The sequence below is a fragment of the Rattus rattus genome, chromosome 3 (genome assembly GCF_011064425.1).
Source record: "Rattus rattus isolate New Zealand chromosome 3, Rrattus_CSIRO_v1, whole genome shotgun sequence".
Taxonomy (NCBI): domain Eukaryota; kingdom Metazoa; phylum Chordata; class Mammalia; order Rodentia; family Muridae; genus Rattus; species Rattus rattus.
The window spans coordinates 214,891,423-214,909,968 of NC_046156.1; the positions used below are offsets into that span (position 1 = coordinate 214,891,423).

Here is an 18,546-nt window from a genome sequence, read left to right on the forward strand (position 1 = left end):
GCATCCTACAGAAAGAGAGTGAGTGCACTGTCGCAGTCTTCAGACACACCAGAAGAGGTTGTCAGTGCTCTTAATTGTTGAGCCATTTTTCTAGCCCCAGAAAGAGAATTCTAAGAAACAAGCATCTCACGTTTTTTTTTTTTTTGAACTTTTCTTTCATTTGAAATAGACGTTATAGGCATACAGGTTCTTAACAAAAAAATACTTTTTAAAAAAGCCTGACTTACTATTCTGTTCCTTGTTTTAGTTTATTTATTAACTTTATTTCTTAGTATTTATAAATTGATATTTTCTATTTTATTGCAGAACCATCACTGGTTTACGTAGTTAATTAGATACATAATTTTCAGTACTCTCTCGCCTCTGCACCACTAAAACTTTTCCCCCAGATTCCCAGTGCTACTCCATGTCTTTCCCTGTCTGTGACCAAGTTTGCCTTGGAGTGTATTTCCCCAAGAAGTGGTTACACCACTGAAGATGTGCGTGGCTTTGTGTGTATATATGTTTGTGCGTGTGTGTGTGTGTGTGTGTGTGTGTGTGTGTGTATGTGTGTGTGTGCAGTCAGACAACAACTTCAAGTGTTCATATGTATCTTCTATTGTATTTGAGAGTGGATCCCTCACTGAATACACATGCCAAGTTAGTTGGCTTGTGAGATTCTACTCTGTCTCAGTTCTCTCCTCCAGTTTCACCTAAGGGGTGCTTGGATGACAGGTGTGTACCACAGTATCTGGCTTTCCATGAGTTCTCAAGGTCCAAACACAGGCTCTCCCATTTGTATAGCATTTCACCAACTGAGCTATTTCTCCAGCACAGTCTTAGTAAGTAGAAAGGCGTATGGTTGTTAGAAAGGGCATGGCATTTAGAAACTTTAAAAAATATCCATTACTTTTTACATCACTAATAAAATAGCCTATGTCTTATTAAATTTGAAATTAACCTTGAAAATAATAGATTTTAAATTTCTAATGTTAAAGAATAGTATATATAGTCTTACATGTATATAAGTGGATATAATATGCAAAAGGCTGCTTTTTTCTTTTCTACTGTGTTTTGTTTCACTCATCAAAAATAATGAAAATATTTATGAGGAAACATCATTACATGTGTCTTTCCCAGCTCTGCTCGCTCCTGTCTCTGACTCCTCCCTCCCTCTCCTCACCTTGTGTTTCATAGGTCATTGCACCAATACACATAACTATAATTGACGATACTGAATTTGAACTCTCTGAAACATTCAGCATCTCCTTAATGAGTGTGACTGGTGGCGGCCGCCTGGGCGATGATGTTTTGGTGACTGTTGTCATACCACCGAATGACTCTCCCTTTGGAATATTTGGATTTGAAGAGAAGACTGTAAGTTAAATATATCAGGGGACTGCTTTTCCCCAGTTTTTCATGTAGCTGTCAATAAAATGTATCTTTAATTTTTGTTTTGAAGCTTCTCATAACTCTCCACTTAATGAGTCTTTCTTCAGGAATGGTCCTTGACTAGGCTGTTGCCTGTAGGAAACACTCCCGCAGCCTCTGCACACAGTTACACACTGCAAGCGTTGGTCACAGCAGGGGATCTTGCCAGAGAGCAGCAGATTCATTGTTACTGCTTACGGTAGACCAAGGTGTCCTTCTCACCATGCCTTCCATTTTCTGCCTGTGTTTTACTGCCAGAATGCTCTCCTTGTTGGGAACGCCTTTACCATTGCTCTTAGGATAGCTTAATTATGAGAAATACTGCTACTCATCCGTTGTACTGGAGTTTTGCCTTGAATTATACTGAGCAAAAGATTGGACGGTAGTCTCTTGTCGCTAGCGCTGGCATATTTTCTTATCATTCTTCTTTTTGCTGTTCCTCAGCTGTTTTCTTCCAAGATCCAAAAGAGCGAAGCCACTTATTACAGATTTAGCTCTTGAGTGGAGATAAAAAGCTCAGCCAGTTCCAAGCATGCAGTCTTTATGTGGCTCTATTTGGTGACAGTTTCTACATGAACAGCCTCTTAAATATAAAAGTAGGAAGATCTCTCTCATAACAAATGTTGTGTGGTGATAATAGATAATTATAAATTTATCTCTTAAAGCCTACTCCAATCTGAGATAATCATAAAGATCCGTAGATAATTCATATTTACTGAAAAGCTCTTGTGGCTCAGTCTGTCCCAGTTCACTCTCTTACCGATCCTGGGATCAGTCGCTCATCACAGGTAGCCTTTAGCAACTGTAACGCTACTCTAACACCCCACGTGACTCTTCTGTGGCTGGAAGTCTAGAGCTTTATAACTTGTCTATGAGATCTGTTTTTCAGATACTTAATGTAGTCTAGACAGTACCTAATAATTTTGTCAGTGTAATTTCAGTTTCACAAGAAAATGAGACTTTTTAGAGGATAATTTTACTACAACTAAGTCAAACATTTTCTACCTGGAATAAAAATCAGGCAGAGGTCTTGAAGTGGCTTGTGATAAGCTAACATCTGGGGAACACAAAGTGTATAAGTTCCTGAGATAATATCAATATTATTTTGGAATTACTGATCACAATATTTCTTAGAATATTGGCATATATATAATATTTATTGGCATATTTTAGTACACATGAATATGTAATTTAATTTTTCAAATTTGAGCAGAACTAACTGCTCAAATCTTCAGTTGGTAAAACCTTATAAAAATACTTTCATTTGTAACATCATCACACATGAACTTGGACGTTGGAAACTGTGTTTATAAGCCCTTCCTCCCGTTATGGAAAACAATTTGATAAAAATAATTCATGGTTTATTGTTCGGTTCTTCAGTCAGTGAAGATTTTTTGCATTTGGGCATTCAGTTTGTTTAGAAGCTTCTCTACCTAAGAACAAGAAATCATTTTACTATTCACAAATAATTTTTGGTTATTATTTTATCTTAATTGCTATTATTAACATTAGCATCTAAACTCAACTTAAGCATGACTGGAGAATTAATCTACTAGCCTCAAGTTACTACTCGTCTTACCCCAAAAGTAAAATTAGGAACCCAGATCATACTCTGATTTTTTTCATAACAATTACAAGGAATAAATGAGTTGATGCATGCAGAGCACTCACCTACATTAGTTGATGTATGTAGAGCATTCACACTTACATGAGTTGATTATGTAGAACATTCACACCTACATGAGTTGATATATGTAGGGCACTCACACCTACATGAGTTGATTGTGTAGAGCACTCACACCTACATAAGTTGATTATGTAGAACATTCACACCTACATGAGTTGATATATGTAGGGCACTCACACCTACATGAGTTGATTATGTAGAGCATTCACATCTACATGAGTTGATTATGTAGAACATTCATACCTACATGAGCTGATGTATGTAGGGTACTCACACCTACATGAGTTGATTATGCAGAGCACTCACACCTACATGAGTTGATTATGTAGAGCATTCACACCTACATGAGTTGATTATGTAGAGCATTCATACCTGCATTAGTTGATTATGTAGAATATTCACACCTACATGAGTTGATATATGTAGGGCACTCACACCTACATGAGTTGATTGTGTAGAGCACTCACACCTACATAAGTTGATTATGTAGAACATTCACACCTACATGAATTGATTATGCAGAGCACTCACACCTACATGAGTTGATGTATGTAGAGCATTCATACCTACATGAGTTGATTATGTAGAGCATTCACACCTACATGAGTTGATTATGTAGAGCATTCACACCTACATGAGTTGATTATGTAGAGCATCATACCTACATGAGTTGATTATGTAGAGCATTCATACCTGCATTAGTTGATTATGTAGAGCATTCACATCTACATGAATTGATGTATGTAGAGCATTCACACCTACATGAGTTGATTATGTAGAGCATTCACACCTACATGAGTTGATTATGTAGAGCACTCACACCTACATGAGTTGGTTATGTAGAGCATTCATACCTGCATTAGTTGATTATGTAGAGCATTTATATCTACATGAGTTGATGTATGTAAAGCATTCACACCTACATGAGTTGATTATGTAGAGCATTCACACCTACATGAGTTGATTATGTAGAGCATCATACCTACATGAGTTGATTATGTAGAGCATTCATACCTGCATTAGTTGATTATGTAGAGCATTCACATCTACATGAATTGATGTATGTAGAGCATTCACACCTACATGAGTTGATTATGTAGAGCATCCACACCTACATGAGTTGATTATGTAGAGCACTCACACCTACATGAGTTGGTTATGTAGAGCATTCATACCTGCATTAGTTGATTATGTAGAGCATTTATATCTACATGAGTTGATGTATGTAAAGCATTCACACCTACATGAGTTGATTATGTAGAGCATTCATACCTGCATTAGTTGATGTATGTAGAACATTCACACCTATATGAGTTGATGTATGTAGAGCACTCACACCTATGAGTGCAGTTGATATTTTGACTCTTGGTAGAATTAGTACTAATTGTCATGCAGCCTTCTGAGTTTGTTGACATTATATCCTGTCTTTCTTTCCACAAAGCATCTTACTTTCCAACATGCATGTGACAATGTTGTACACAGTGAATAGCACTACTTGGTGACAGATTAAAAAGAAAACTGAAAACATTAAGGAGAAAGTTGTTATTGTTGAACTCATCAAAATAAGATGCTCATAGGGCAGTGTATTAGAACATAGACCTGTGACTATCTACATGTGTATTCCAAGCTAAGCATAAAATATGCACACAGACAGAATGCTTATAGTTGATTCCTTCCTGCTTTGTTACAAAATTTCCTGTGCCTAAGTCGTGCTGTGAACAGCACTTAGTATGGAGTCCAAATACTTGAATTAGATTTTAGACTCATTTTATCCAAATATCTATATGTGTCTGGTCTTCAAATTTCTAAGAGGTTTATGGGGCTTAAATAAAATAAACCATATGCAATGGTGGGATGATGGGAAGATGGCTCAGGAGAGAAGTCAATGGGAGGATCTGAATTCAAATCCCAAGAACCTACTTAACAGTCAAGTCTGTAGTGGCTGTTTGTAATCCCAGTTCTCTGATGTTCTCTTAATTATTTTTCTGTTGCTGTGAAGAGACACCATAACAAAGGTAACCTTTAAAAGAAAATATTTATGGGTTTTGTTTGTAGTTTCAGAGGCTGAGTTTCTGGCTATTGTGGTGCATAGTATGGTAGCAGGCAGGCAGGAATGGTTCTGGAGCAGAAGCTGAGAGCTTATATCTAGTGTAAAAGCAGGAAAGAGAGAGAGAGAGGGAAAGAGAAAGGGAGAGGGACAAAGAAAGGGGCTTGGGAGAGGGAAAGAGAAAAAGAGAGAGAAGGAGGGGAGAAAGGGGAAGAGAGATAGAGAGAGAGAGAGAAAGAGAGAGAGAGAAAGAGAGAGAGAGAGAGAGACTGGGTCTGGCATGGGCTTTTGAAACCTCAAAGCCCATGTTTTCTGTATAGTGACATATCCTCTCTGTCAAGACCACATTTACTAATCCTTTCCCAAACAGTTCCACCAACTAGAGACTAAACATTCAAATATATGAGCCATGGGGGTTGGGGTGGGAGAGTGGCAGTCATTCTCATGTAAATCACTCCATATTGAGAGGTGGGAGGCAGATACCAGAGAATCCATGGAATTTTGTTGGTTGGCTAGCCTAGTGTATGCAGTGGCCAAACAAGAGACCCAGTCTCAAACAAAGTGGCAGGCAAGGACCAGTTCTCAAGGTTGTCGTTTGACCACCATACATACATAGAGGCATATGTGTGCCTGCTTTTATATAAAGAAATGCATGTGCGCGCACGCGTGCACACACACACACACACAGTGTGTACTCAAAAAAAGTCTAAAGAAGACAGAGGTATGGAGAGAAAGACACGCACAGGAAGAGAAACTGTGTGTGTGGACTCTTCCCCCATCTCCCCACTCAAAATTGCTTTTAAAATATTTCCTCTTTTGAAAGTCAACCAGCTTAATAAAAACTTCAGCTTACTAAAATTGGTAAACAGCGGCCCACACAGAGGAGAGTTCATACCTGTGTTACTTGAGGAGCCCGTGCACTGAAACAGAACTTCAGAGTCTCACTTCCTTTTGCATGAATGTTTGCCTTTGTAGGCAAGGGTGGTACGGTAGTGCCTGCTTCTCTGATTGCCTTGGACCTCCGTTCTCCAACGGACACCCGAGGCGTAGGATTCCTTCCATCTCTGCATCCTAATTTTTAAAAGATCGTGGACCACCTTCTCTGTTCACCTACAAATGGGAAGAGTAGATGTGGAGGATTGTGGGAAGTTTGAGTTTCCTGCCCGCTATGATCACTACTAACAGTTACTTATTGATAGTGCAGCCACTCTGCTCTCTAAAAGTTCAAGATAAATTTGAAATACTAGTGGCCTGATGTGTAGGAAAGAAAAGAAACAAATTTGAGAGGCTCTTTTTACCAGCCACGTGATAACATGGCGTGAATAGAGTCACAAATTCAAAACTACAGTGATCACAACCAAATAAGATTATTTCTCCCATATTTTTCATGTGTCTGCCTGACTGGATTTTATTTCTTGCAGGTAATGGTTGATAGATCCCATTTGTCTGATGACCCTGATTCATATGTGAAACTGACAGTAGTCCGGTCCCCAGGAGGAAAAGGAGCTGTCCGACTTCACTGGGCTATTGAAGAGAAAGCCAAAGATGACCTCAGTCCTTTGAACGGGACACTGTACTTTGATGAGGTACAGTCAGCCTCTCAATTCCTGTAACATTTCATTTGTTTTGTACAGAGCCTTGAAGTATGGCTTATGAATTCACATGCTAGAGTTCAATAGTTCTGTTTTTTTTTAATCCATGTGCACTTAGAAGAAATGAGAGGAGACATGGGGGAAAGCAGGAGGGGAAGGGAAAGGAGTATCAGGTTGCATACTTCAGACCCTGCCTCTGTCACAGTCCAAAGTGCCTTTCTGTCATCTTCCTCTCCTGACTGAAGGTCGAGTCGGCAGACAAACCACACGTCCGTGTGTCAGCCCCAAAGCCAGCCTTTCTGCAGCCATTACACATGTTATCACTGAGTCTGATATTGTATTTATTTATTGTATGTATTTGAGTCTATCTGCATGGACACCTGCATGACAGAATTGGGCATCAGATCCCATTGTGAGCCACCATGTGGTTGCTGGAAATTGAACTCAGGACCTCTGGAAGAGCAACCAGTGCTCTTGACGGCTGAGCCATCTCTCCAGCCTGTGTATATTTTTAAAATTGTATGAGAGCTTCTGGGAAAACATGACTTCTTGCCTCAGGCCTTGCTTGTTGTTCTCCCGGGAAGGCCCTAACTGCTGGGGTACATGCCTTACCCTCACCCAGCGTTCCTGTCTCCTTTACTCTTGCCTGTGCCCCTGTGGTGTCTACGTATAAATATGTTTGAAGAAGGTACATTTCCCTTGGTCAGCCCAGCGTCCATTTAGCTCAGAAGTCTCCCATGTTTGTTTTATTCTAGTAAAACAAACAGAACAACCACGTGCTCTTGGTTAGAACTCAACGGTACAGAGGGATGCAAAATAAGTGCTGTCTCCCCGCTCCTCTGTCTCCCCACCCCTCCTGGGTAACGGCTATTGATAGCGTCTTTTATCCTTCCAGAACATAGTGCCCCATCTTCTTCACACATGCGATTTGTGCTTTGCAATGTGTTCCTAACTTGCTGTTCTATACTATGGTTTAAATTAAACGTTGGCTTTCCATGTTAAACAAATCTCTTGCATTAGAAACATGGACGCACAGCTCTCGCTGCTAGGACCTGCACACCCTCCTGATTTGTCTGTACCACCATGGTTTGGGTGGCTTTGAGATTATTCCTCGTGTCCTTCAGCTCATATCATTTGCTCAGAGCTTAGTCTCCTAGATTCTGGCATGCCGTAGTGTTCTACAGCACGACACATACCTACGTCACCTCATGTGTGTCTTTGTCTACTTTGTCTACTTTGTCTGCTTTGTCGACTACCTTTCCTTACAATTGCAGTTCTTCTGTAATATTGGAAGTAACCACGGTCAGATTTTACATTTCCAGGGAGGCTACTTGAAATCTTCTTCCTACCATTTCATTCCATGTGGATCTAGGTAAATTTATTAATGTTGATGGCATCTGGTTTCCAAAGTACGAAATGAGAACAGTGTTTAACCACATCAAGGTGTGAGGGCTAAAAAATAATATGTGTGAGCAGGCTAATTTCCCGACCTTATCAAGTGCTTAATAAAATAGATTATTTATAAAGAATCCATGAAAATAGCAGTTTGCCACCTCAGTGTCATGACATTCATCTTTCCCACGTTGTGTACTTAGTGCTTAATAACTTTGAATCTCCAAAGCAAACAACTAGTTTATATCTCTGTCTCTCTGAAATAACCTACAGATGTTATTCCCAGGTCACTGCTCCATACGGTTTTTGTGTAGAATATGAATAGTGAAAAATTTAGGGAAAACTTTTCTATGATCAAATATCTTTAGAAACTCTTGATTAAATTGAGGAGGATTTTTTTGAGGGATTAGGGGAAGAGTTGCTTAGAAACTTTGTACTTAAGTAAATTTTGATTCACTAGGAAAATTTGTCTAAGCTCATCTCTCCATGAATCAGTACCCCATTACCTCTTTGTGCCCGGCATTCATCGTTACCAGCGCCAGGAAGCTGTTGACTTGGGATGACCCCCCTCCTTTCTCCTCCTCTCACTGACTTAGTTCTATTGAGAGCTGGAGACTCTACGACATGTTTCCTAGTAAGTTAGAGGGCTGCGTCAGCATGCAGAATATAGTAGAACCTTATGATCCATTGAAGAGCCTGAACTCTTGTACACTTTTGAGTGTTCCTACTCACTGAGATACATTTGTGTCCCTTGGCCAGTAGGTCAATATGCCTGGTGCCTTCCTCCTTGCTTGCTGGCACTGGGATCTGATGGGAAACTCAGCTTTTATATTTTATGCATTCCCTTCTGAGGAAAGACAAGAAAACTAACTTGTTTTACCTCATAATGTAAACAAAGGTCCTTTTAATACAGTCTGTTTAAAATCAGTTTTCCTTATTTGTATATTTGTAACTTCGCTGCCAAAACAATTCCCAGAGTATTGTAGAAATCATCTGTGATGTGACTCAAACACAGACGCTCTGTGTGACAGATAAAGTATACTCCACTATGGGCTATGGTTCTTATTAGCACAGGAACATGTTAGAACAGCTCTAGGTTTGCTATAATAGTCACATCTCTAGAAACAACCAGAAGTACACCAGAAGTTGATTTAAGGTTGCAAATACGTTTTAGAGCACAGGCCAACTTACTGTCTAGGGATGGCAAGCCAACGGGACAAACTCAGAGAAGTTTCACACACAAATAAGGATAAATGCAAGAATATTTGTGGCAGCATTATTAACACAGTAAATATTCAGTTAGATGAACATAAAATTGTAAATACAAACAATGGAATGTCCATTATTATCGAAGGACGAATTAAATCCACACAGGGAAATGCCGAAGGCTGGAGCAGACATAGCACAGCACAGGGAACAGCAGAAGCAGAATTCATGGCACAGAATGATAGACAAGAAGGGCAGCCTTGAAAAGGGCAGCTGAAATGGAGAGACAAAAAGGCACAAAAAGAATATAAAAACCTAAAAGGCTGTGTGCTCTCCAGTAAACACGGCTACAAACATGGGATGAATGCAAGCTGCATTTGGGGGAACAAGAAAAATATTTATTGACACATGAAGTGACACTTTGTGACTTAGCACTAAAGATAAAAATTAAGATCAGAAAAGTGTAACGTACTCAGGAATACATTCAGTAAGAAACAAGCAAGATGCACATGAAAACAGTAAGACAAATCATTACCCTTAAGAAGAAACCAGGACTAAATCTTGTAACACAGCAGCAGGCTTCTGGGTAGAGACTCCATTCTCTCCTAGGTCAGCCCTGACTGATGCTCTCAGGCAGTATTGCCAACTAGGAAGGTGCCACCCACCTGACACTGATGAGGGAAGCTGGGAGCTTTTCCAGTGGCAGGGGACTGTACACGCCCTAAAGACTGCAGACTCCAGCCGTGAAAAGCTCTCTCCCTTGTATTCAGCCGACGGTGTCCTGTGTGCATCAGCTCCACCCTTTGCCTCTTTGGGATGTGGACAGTTAATCCTCTAAGTTTGAATTTTCAGTGCTGGAAATTTTTCAGTAAATTTCCAAGTTGTGGGCTTTTTTTTTTCTTTTCTCCTCAAGAAAGTAAAGTGGAATTCAGAGCTATTTTTATATTGCAATTCTTCCTGGATATAATTCATAATTGTAGGTGGCCAAATAGCATCTTAAAAAGTACATGCATCAGTGCACTGGTTTCTGTTGTCCCTATCAATAAACCTCATGTGATTGCATCAAAAAAAAAAAAAAGTACATGCACAAAGGTCTTACTTTTCTAATGCGAATGTGTAGAAGTTGACTTTGGTTCACCTTGAACATGTTTTTTGCTTGTTTCCATGTAGACTGACTCCCAGAAGTCCATTATACTGCACACACTTCAGGACAGCGTGCTGGGGGGAGACAGGCGCTTCACCATTGAGCTGATGGCTGCTGGTGAGGTAGAAATATCTCCAGGGAAAGGTAAGAAAAAGCCCGTTTCTGAAATTCAGTATATCCAGAAATAAGCGTGCATTCTAGGCCAATGGTAAAAATTAAAATTATAATATAAACAGCACATGATAATTATTGGATTATAAAAACATAAATTTATTACAGTTATATCTTTATGCTACACTACTTAAGATTTATAAGGTCAAAGATCATACACCGCTGGGTTTCGTTTATAGTAAAGCTCTTCACTGTCCTTGTGCTTGTAAAATAAAATAGGAGAGCTAAATGGCCAAACTGTAGTAAACTATTATATAGCACAATATGGCACAGCAGAAACTCCCAATTACATTAAAATCAACTATAATTAACTTTAACTAAAATCATAATTGAAAATTTCAGTTAAAATTGTGTGTGTGTTGTTAATGTGCATATGTGCATGCGAGTGCAGGTGCCCGCAGGCCGGAGGACTTGACCTCACTGGGACTGCCATTACCTTGCGTTAGGAGCTGCCCTCCACAGGAGTTGTGGACTGAACTCAGGTTCTTCGTAAGAATGCCACATCTTCCTATGTCTGAGACATCCTGCAGCCCCAAGAATTATTTTTAAAACATTTTAGTTTATGTGTATGTATGCCAACGAGTTTTCGTGTGTGCGTGCATGCGTGCATGCATGTGTTTGTACCCGGACTTGTGCAGACTTGCCCACAGAAGCCAAAACAGGGTATTGGATCCCTTTGAGCTGGAGTTTACAGCATTTTTGAGTTGCTGGTTATGAATACTAGGACGGAAACTTGGTTATTTGTAAGAGCTGTTAGTACTCTTCACTTCTGGACCATCTCTCCAGGCCCAAGAATTCTTAATTACACAGGTATTCTCTGTGTTACAAAGTTGGTCTTCATGCTCCATGCTCAGTATAAGCTAATTTTATGTTCTTCTATGAATTTAGAATTATTACCTTGGAATGCTGACAGTGATGCTTGATTGCTTATACTTTCTATGTGTTTTTAGCAATTACATTGCATAATTTTAAAATTTAACACACGAAGCGTAATTAGTATAGTCTAATTCCACATGCTCTTATCTAATATTAATCACTTGGTTATTTTAATATTTCACACAAGTTTCCTAATTCTTATATATTCATAGGAAAGACAGGTATTAAATGATTTCACTTTGCTATGAATAATAACAACAAAAAGGATGAGAAATATTTAAAATCTAAAGTTGCTTATTCTGATACCATCATTTTATAACATTGAACTTCCATGCTAAACAACGCTGTGGGACTGAAGTGGGTTGTCCCAGGGGGTATCTTCCCTCTTCTCAGAGGAAAAGAGAAGGGAGAAGGGAGCAGAGCTATGTGATGGGGGCTGTAGTCTGGATGTAAAGTGAATCAATAAATAAATTAATAGAAGGAAAAAAACATTGCACATATTTCCCCAGAAGAGTTGACAGAGGTTGCTAATACCATCCATCAGATTGATCCACACTGGAAGCAAACCAAACATCAAGTCATTTCATGTATTGAATAGAGTAGTACATGGTTGCCAATAAATTTAAGTGATAATCACAAATATTGACATTAGATAATCTAAATGATCATTGGTCAAAAAGAAAGTCATAAAATAACAAAAAGAAAGAGAAAAAGAAAGAAAGTGGCGGGGAGGTGCTCTGAAGAATTCTTGCTTTTGATCCTGAGGCCACTGACAAAGCCACACAGACCACACAGCATGGTGAGTCTCACCACGCATGTGGTAGAGGACAGCTTGCCTGGTTTTGTGTGTCAACTTGACATGAGCTGGAGTTATCACAGAGAAAGGAGCCTCCCTTGAGGAAATGCCTCCATGAGACCCAGCTATAAGGCATTTTTCCAATTAGAGATTAAGGGTGAGAGGGCCCATTGTGGGTGGAGCCATCCCTGGGCTGGTAGTCTTGGGTTCTATAAGAGAGCAAGCTGAGCAAGACAGGGGAAGCTTCCTGCCCTGCTTGAGTTCCAGTCCTGACTTCCTTTGGTGATGAACAGCAATGTGGAAGTGTAAGCTGAATAAACCCTTTCCTCCCCAGTTTGCTTCTTGGTCATGATGTTTGTGCAGAAATAGAAACTCTGACTAAGACACCTACTATGCGGTGTGAATGGGGTTTGACCAGATGTTTCCTGTCCTTTTCTGCAAGTGTGATTGCAGGGAGGTCTGAAAAGGCACCAGGGCCTCAGTGCGCTTTCATCTCCTGGTGAACGGCGGAAACCAGCACGTGCCAGCAATTATTGTCATCTGCATTTAACTGTTTAGTTCATGTGTGTGCATTTACCTGTTTGCTTCAGAATGGGCTATCTTAAATGTAGGTAGAGCATCAGTCATCATTCTAGGAGAGAAGAGCCCATCAGAAGTTGGAATTGCTTCATCATCCAGACACGTCATTATCGGGGAACCCTCAGCAACATACAGTGGCACTGCCACCATCAGGTAGGAGTCTAGGATTTTTTCTCTGTTTTATTTAAGTAGCCTAGAGTAGCAGTTCTCAACCTGTGAGTTGTTACCACCTCAGGGGATGCATATCAGATATCCTGTGCATCAGATATTGACATTATGATTCATAACAATAGCAAAATGACAGTTATGAAATAGCAACCAAATACTTTTATGGTTGGAGGTCACCAACAGCATCAGGAACTGTATTAAAGGTTTGCAGCATTAGGAAGGTTGAAAACCACTGGCCCACAGCATCATTCATTCTCAAGCAGGCATAGTACGCAGTATCAGTGTGCATATTGGTAAGCATTGTGTGGAGAACAGAACAGACTTCAGACAGAAACTAAAAGCTGTTCCCCGAGTTGTCTAGATGAAGTCTAATCACAAGTAGCCGTGTTTACTCAGGGATGGTTTGCGAAGTCCGGGAGGGAAGGAAGGACAGCCCCATTCTGTCATCGAACACACAAGGACTTGGTTTCTATAAGTTGGTTCTGTGGGTTCTCAGATCAGATCTTGCCACATGATTAAATCTGTGAGTTTGTCTCTCCATGTTTTCTAATGAGGAGTGAAGCAGCAGCCACCAGTGATGTAGCTGGATTTGACTTGAGAGGTCTGCAGTCCACGCCGAGGCCTTCCAGCTTATCTAGTCCTTTTCCCTGAGTCTGTTTACATGTGGAGCATAGTGTCTCTGGTCTTTACGCTACTCCTATTGTATGTAAACATTAAATAAAATCTGCAAATCCTTGTTTTTATTCCTTTAAAGCTTCATGCTTAGCGTTCACCTTTAGCTTAGGAATTCAGATATGACCACCCCAGAATCCTAAGACTTTGCCTGGTAAGGCTATGTAAAGTCATAATATTCTTGAAATAAGTGAAAATTGATTGAAGGGTACAGCAAATGTTTAGGAAAGATGATTAATTAAAAATATACGACGGGTTGGGGATTTAGCTCAGTGGTAGAGCACTCGCCTAGCAAGTGCAAGGCCCTGGGTTTGGTCCCCAGCTCCGGAAAAAAAAATATACGAAACACATGTCCATGTACTGTTGTAGCCTGGATCGTGGCCCAGGGGTTTCCGGGGAGGTCACAGTGGACTGGAGGATATTGCCTCCCTCCAGGGGGGAGTTTGCTGAAACATCAGGACAACTGACCATGCTGGATGGACAGTCTACTGCTACTGTAGTAATTCAGGTACTGGTGCGGCTGCCTTCTGTTAGCACTTGTGTGCATGCACGGGAGAGTGTGTGCGTGTGTGTGTGCATGTGCGTGAGAGTGTGTGCGTGCGTGTGTGTGTGTGTGTGTATGTGCGTGTGTGCATATGAGTGTGTGTGCACATGTGTGGGTATGAGTGTGCATGTGGATATGTGTGCATATGTTTGTGTGTGTGCATGTATGTATTTGTGTAATTGGAGGGAGGTTACAGAATCTATGGCTGTTTCTATGCGTAGGACAGAATAGCTTTTTATTTTTTAACCTTCTCCAGGCTTTGAATGATGACATCCCAGAGGAGAAGTGTTCCTACGAGTTTCAGCTCACTGGAATCAGTGAGGGTGCGGTGCTGAATGAAGCCAGCGTCACTGCCAGCATCTCCATGGTGGCCAGTGACACTCCCTATGGCCGGTTCTCATTTTCACATGAGCAGCTTCAAGTTTCCGAAGCAGCACAGAAGGTGTGGTGTGGACTGCCGAAGTTCTATCTGTTGACGCTAGTATGGGGAGTGGTCCTTAAATAATGCCGTTTGTTTGCTCGATTTTCGTTGTGGTTGTTCCTTTTCTAAAGCTTTTTCTCCCTAATGGATTAATTTTTTTCCTCATATTGTATTATAATGTCATTTTAGAGAATTTAATTTAATTCCCACATAATCCCAGTAAATAGAATAATTAGAGATGGTTTGTGCAGTGAATTAAAGGTGCAAATTAAGCAGGTAAGAAATTTCCTCCTAGGTTAATGTCACAGTTGCCCGCTCTGGTGGTTCCTTTGGACGTGTGCGTGTCTGGTATGAGACCGGTAGCAGGACGGCTGAGGCAGGCTGGGACTTTGTTCCCACTTCAGGGGAGCTGATCTTTGAAGCCCGAGAGAAGATGAAAAGTCTGCACATTGAAATTCTTGACGACAACCTTCCTGAAGGCCCTGAGGAATTCGTTCTTGCCATTACAAGAGTGGACCTCCAGGGAAGGTAAAGATGAGGGAAGGAAGCAAGGAGAAAGAAAGAAAGAGGGGAGACCTTGGGGCAGGACTGGACACAGGATTAAGGCAGACTATGACTTCCTAACTGTCTAAACTTTATCCCTCCCCCTGCTTGCCCGCTGAGGGGACATGGTCCTGTTGGGTAACTCAGCCAGCACAACCAGACCATTGATGGCCGTTCACTGTCTACATTTCCTTGTGGAATTAGCCTGTTTTCGAGAGCAGTCATAGGCTGGGGTGGCAAGAATTGCTTCCCCATTTCTGCACCCATAAAGGGTGGGAATGGGAGGCAGCTGTCCTTGGTATCCTGAAGGCTGTGCTGTCTTCTCTGTGGGGAATGAGATTGATCCTTGCCAAATAGCTGTTTCAAACTGGAAGAAAAATTTGAAATGTAGTTATCCAAACCGGTGCAGAATGCTGTCAATGAAGAATCAAACTTCCTCATTCTGGGCTCACCCCTTCCTGGAGCTGGGTTGATTGACAGTAGGAGGCATTGCCAGCTGCTCTTGGTTGAGGCAGTCTGTCACACCATCACCCTGTAAAGGCCCCCAAGCAGGTCCTAGGAAGGGGCCTTTCCCTAGAGTAATGCATGCATTCTGAGAAGACTGAAAGTTTGCTTATATATTAAAATATATGTCCAGTAGTTAAATATAAATTTTATGCTTCAATTTTTCCAAGTCAGTATTTCATTCAGAAACAGGTAGAGGATATTCTCTTTCCTGAGACAAGGAAAGACTTATTTAGAGTTCACATAAACATCATTTTGCTCCTTTTCAAGACGTGACTCAGTATCTGGCACTGGGAATTAAATTCTTGCTTAAGTGAAGGTGGATTGGAAAAGTAGTTTCCCACAGGCGACAACAGCTTGTGGTTTTGATTAATCAGGACTTAGAGATTTTTGCCTTCTCGGCTGTTCTTCCAAACATAAATTTTCACATGAATTCTGGTTAATAGTTTTTGCTCGAAGATAATGACCAGGTTTCCTCTGTAACAAAACGGGAGCAATCGAGCGCAGTGTCTTTGCTGTTTTGCCTCTGCGTTGGTAGGTCTCGTGTAACAGCTAATCTCAGGATGCTGATAGGGCAGCTGCTCCACCCGCCCAATGCCTCTTGGTTCTAGCTCTCAGCTTGCCTCGTGAGCAATCTTACGAAGCAGTTTTTACCCTTTCAGGACAGGGCAGCTCATGAACACTGAGTGCAACGCATTTGGGAATTGAAGGAAGGATTGGAATTGTGTAGTTCGTGTCTTCTGAAAAGTCTTTCACTGTACGTTCATACTACATGTGTGTTTTGTTATCTTATTTTGTTGTGTTTTAACTCTGTGTTTCCTTTGCAAGAGGGTATGATTTCACCATCCAAGAGAATGGACTTCAGATAGATCAGCCTCCTGAAATTGGGAACATCTCCGTTGTTCGAATCATAATAATGGAAAATGACAATGTAGAAGGCATCATTGAATTTGACCCAAAGTTCATCGACATCTCAGGTAAGTTTGCTGGCTCCCCCTAACTTCCCCTAACTGCCACAACATTTTCTCAGTTGCAAAGGACGGGGAGTCTTACATTCATTTTTTTTTTTTTGGTTTGATGAGAAAAAATTCCCCTGCATTTGTATGTTTACATTTAAAACTGTATTTTCAGTTGCTTTTAAGTAGTCTTGATCCTCTCTGTATTTTGCAAAGCCAATTGTTACTTGGCTTAGAAAAAAATTGATGTTTAAACTTTAAGGACTATTAAAATATGTCTGTTCGAAGCATTGTTAAGGGCAGGAGACGTGGCCCAGTGGTTAGGAGTTCTTGCTGTTTGGTCCTGTTTTAGTTAGACTTCTATTGCAGAGATGAATCATCGTGGCCAGAAGACAGTTGGGAACTTATTTCATCTTATAACTTGTAGCTTGCCGTCCTGAAGTCCGTGCAGGAATTCAAGGCAGGAATCTGGAGGTGGGAATTGACCAGAAGCCATGGAGGAGCAATGCTCTCTGGCTTGATCCTCACGCTCTGCACAGTTCTCTTTCTCATGCGGTCTAGGACCCCTGCCCAGGGGTGACAACACTCACAATGGTTGGGGCACTTATACGCATCATTACTCAAGACACAGATTTGCCTGCAGGCTAGGCTTATGGAGCCGTCTTCTCAGTTAAGCTTCTTCCTTCCTAGATATGTCCATGTTGTGTCGAGTCAACAGAAACCAAACAGCACACTGCTCTTGCCAAACTGGGTAGCTGGCTCTCACTGCCTGGACTCCCAGCTCCAGAGGATCTGCAGCCCTCTGCTTTGGGGCAATTTGCATATCCAAAGATCTATACATATGAATAAAAATTAAATAAATTCAAAATATTTTTAAAGAAAACCTTCCAAATTTATGTAGATTTAATTTGTAGGTGTCCATAGCTTAGTGTCTGTTTACTCTGTAGTGAGTAACCACCATCGAAATGAACATTTAACTGTTCTGTGGCTCTAGATAATGTCTGGGCTCATGATCTGGTCTAACTGTTCTGTGGCTCTAGATAATGTCTGGGTTCATGATCTGGTTTAACTGTTCTGTGGCTCTCGATAATGTCTGGGTTCATGATCTGGTTTAACTGTTCTGTAGCTCTAGATAATGTCTGGGTTCATGATCTGGTTTAACTGTTCTGTAGCTCTAGATAATGTCTGGGTTCATGATCTGGTCTAACTGTTCTGTAGCTCTAGATAATGTCTGGGTTCATGATCTGGTCTAACTGTTCTGTGGCTCTAGATAATGTCTGGGTTCATGATCTGGTCTAACTGTTCTGTGGCTCTAGATAATGTCTGGGTTCATGATCTGGTTTAACTGTTCTGTGGCTCTAGATAATGTCTGGGTTCATGATCTGGTCTTCAGCTCCTCCCAAGCCTGCCTAGTGTTACAATTTCCCTCTATCATAAAAATCAGAACACCTTTCTAGACAGAAAGCGAAGCTATTTTTCTAGAATATGCTTTTATTCAAAGGTAGGATATAAATATAATTTAAAAGTAAACATAATACCTTGTTTATGCAATGATTTATTGGCTTTATTGCCACTACCCAGATTTTTTGTCTCCTATCTTGAAAATGCAGCAGAGTCTCCTTCTGCAACAGAAAATACCACAGAATCTCCTAAGGGCTTTTGGATGAGCCAGGGCTTATCACATAAGCTATTTCGTGAATTTCATCTCACTACTGGTAAAGGGATGCTGCATTTTTACATTGAGAAATAATAGGATTTTTTTCTATTTACTCATTTCTCATTAATTCACTATTTCTGAGAAGAAGTTTTGGTAATGTATACTTTTTTAGTTTAAAAAT

The 18,546-nt window shown here is 40.7% G+C and overlaps 1 protein-coding gene across 1 annotated transcript in view; it reads left to right on the top strand.

The window, feature by feature from the left end:
* Positions 1–18,546, top strand: part of LOC116896082 (adhesion G-protein coupled receptor V1-like) — a 33,133-nt gene that overhangs the window by 13,348 nt on the left and 1,239 nt on the right. Inside the window, exons 8-15 of the mRNA XM_032897059.1 lie at positions 1,177–1,356; positions 6,566–6,730; positions 10,505–10,622; positions 12,933–13,053; positions 14,110–14,248; positions 14,541–14,726; positions 15,001–15,233; positions 16,581–16,729. Of these exons, the coding sequence (XP_032752950.1) occupies positions 1,177–1,356; positions 6,566–6,730; positions 10,505–10,622; positions 12,933–13,053; positions 14,110–14,248; positions 14,541–14,726; positions 15,001–15,233; positions 16,581–16,729 (1,291 nt within the window). The remainder of the gene's footprint in view (positions 1–1,176; positions 1,357–6,565; positions 6,731–10,504; positions 10,623–12,932; positions 13,054–14,109; positions 14,249–14,540; positions 14,727–15,000; positions 15,234–16,580; positions 16,730–18,546) is intronic.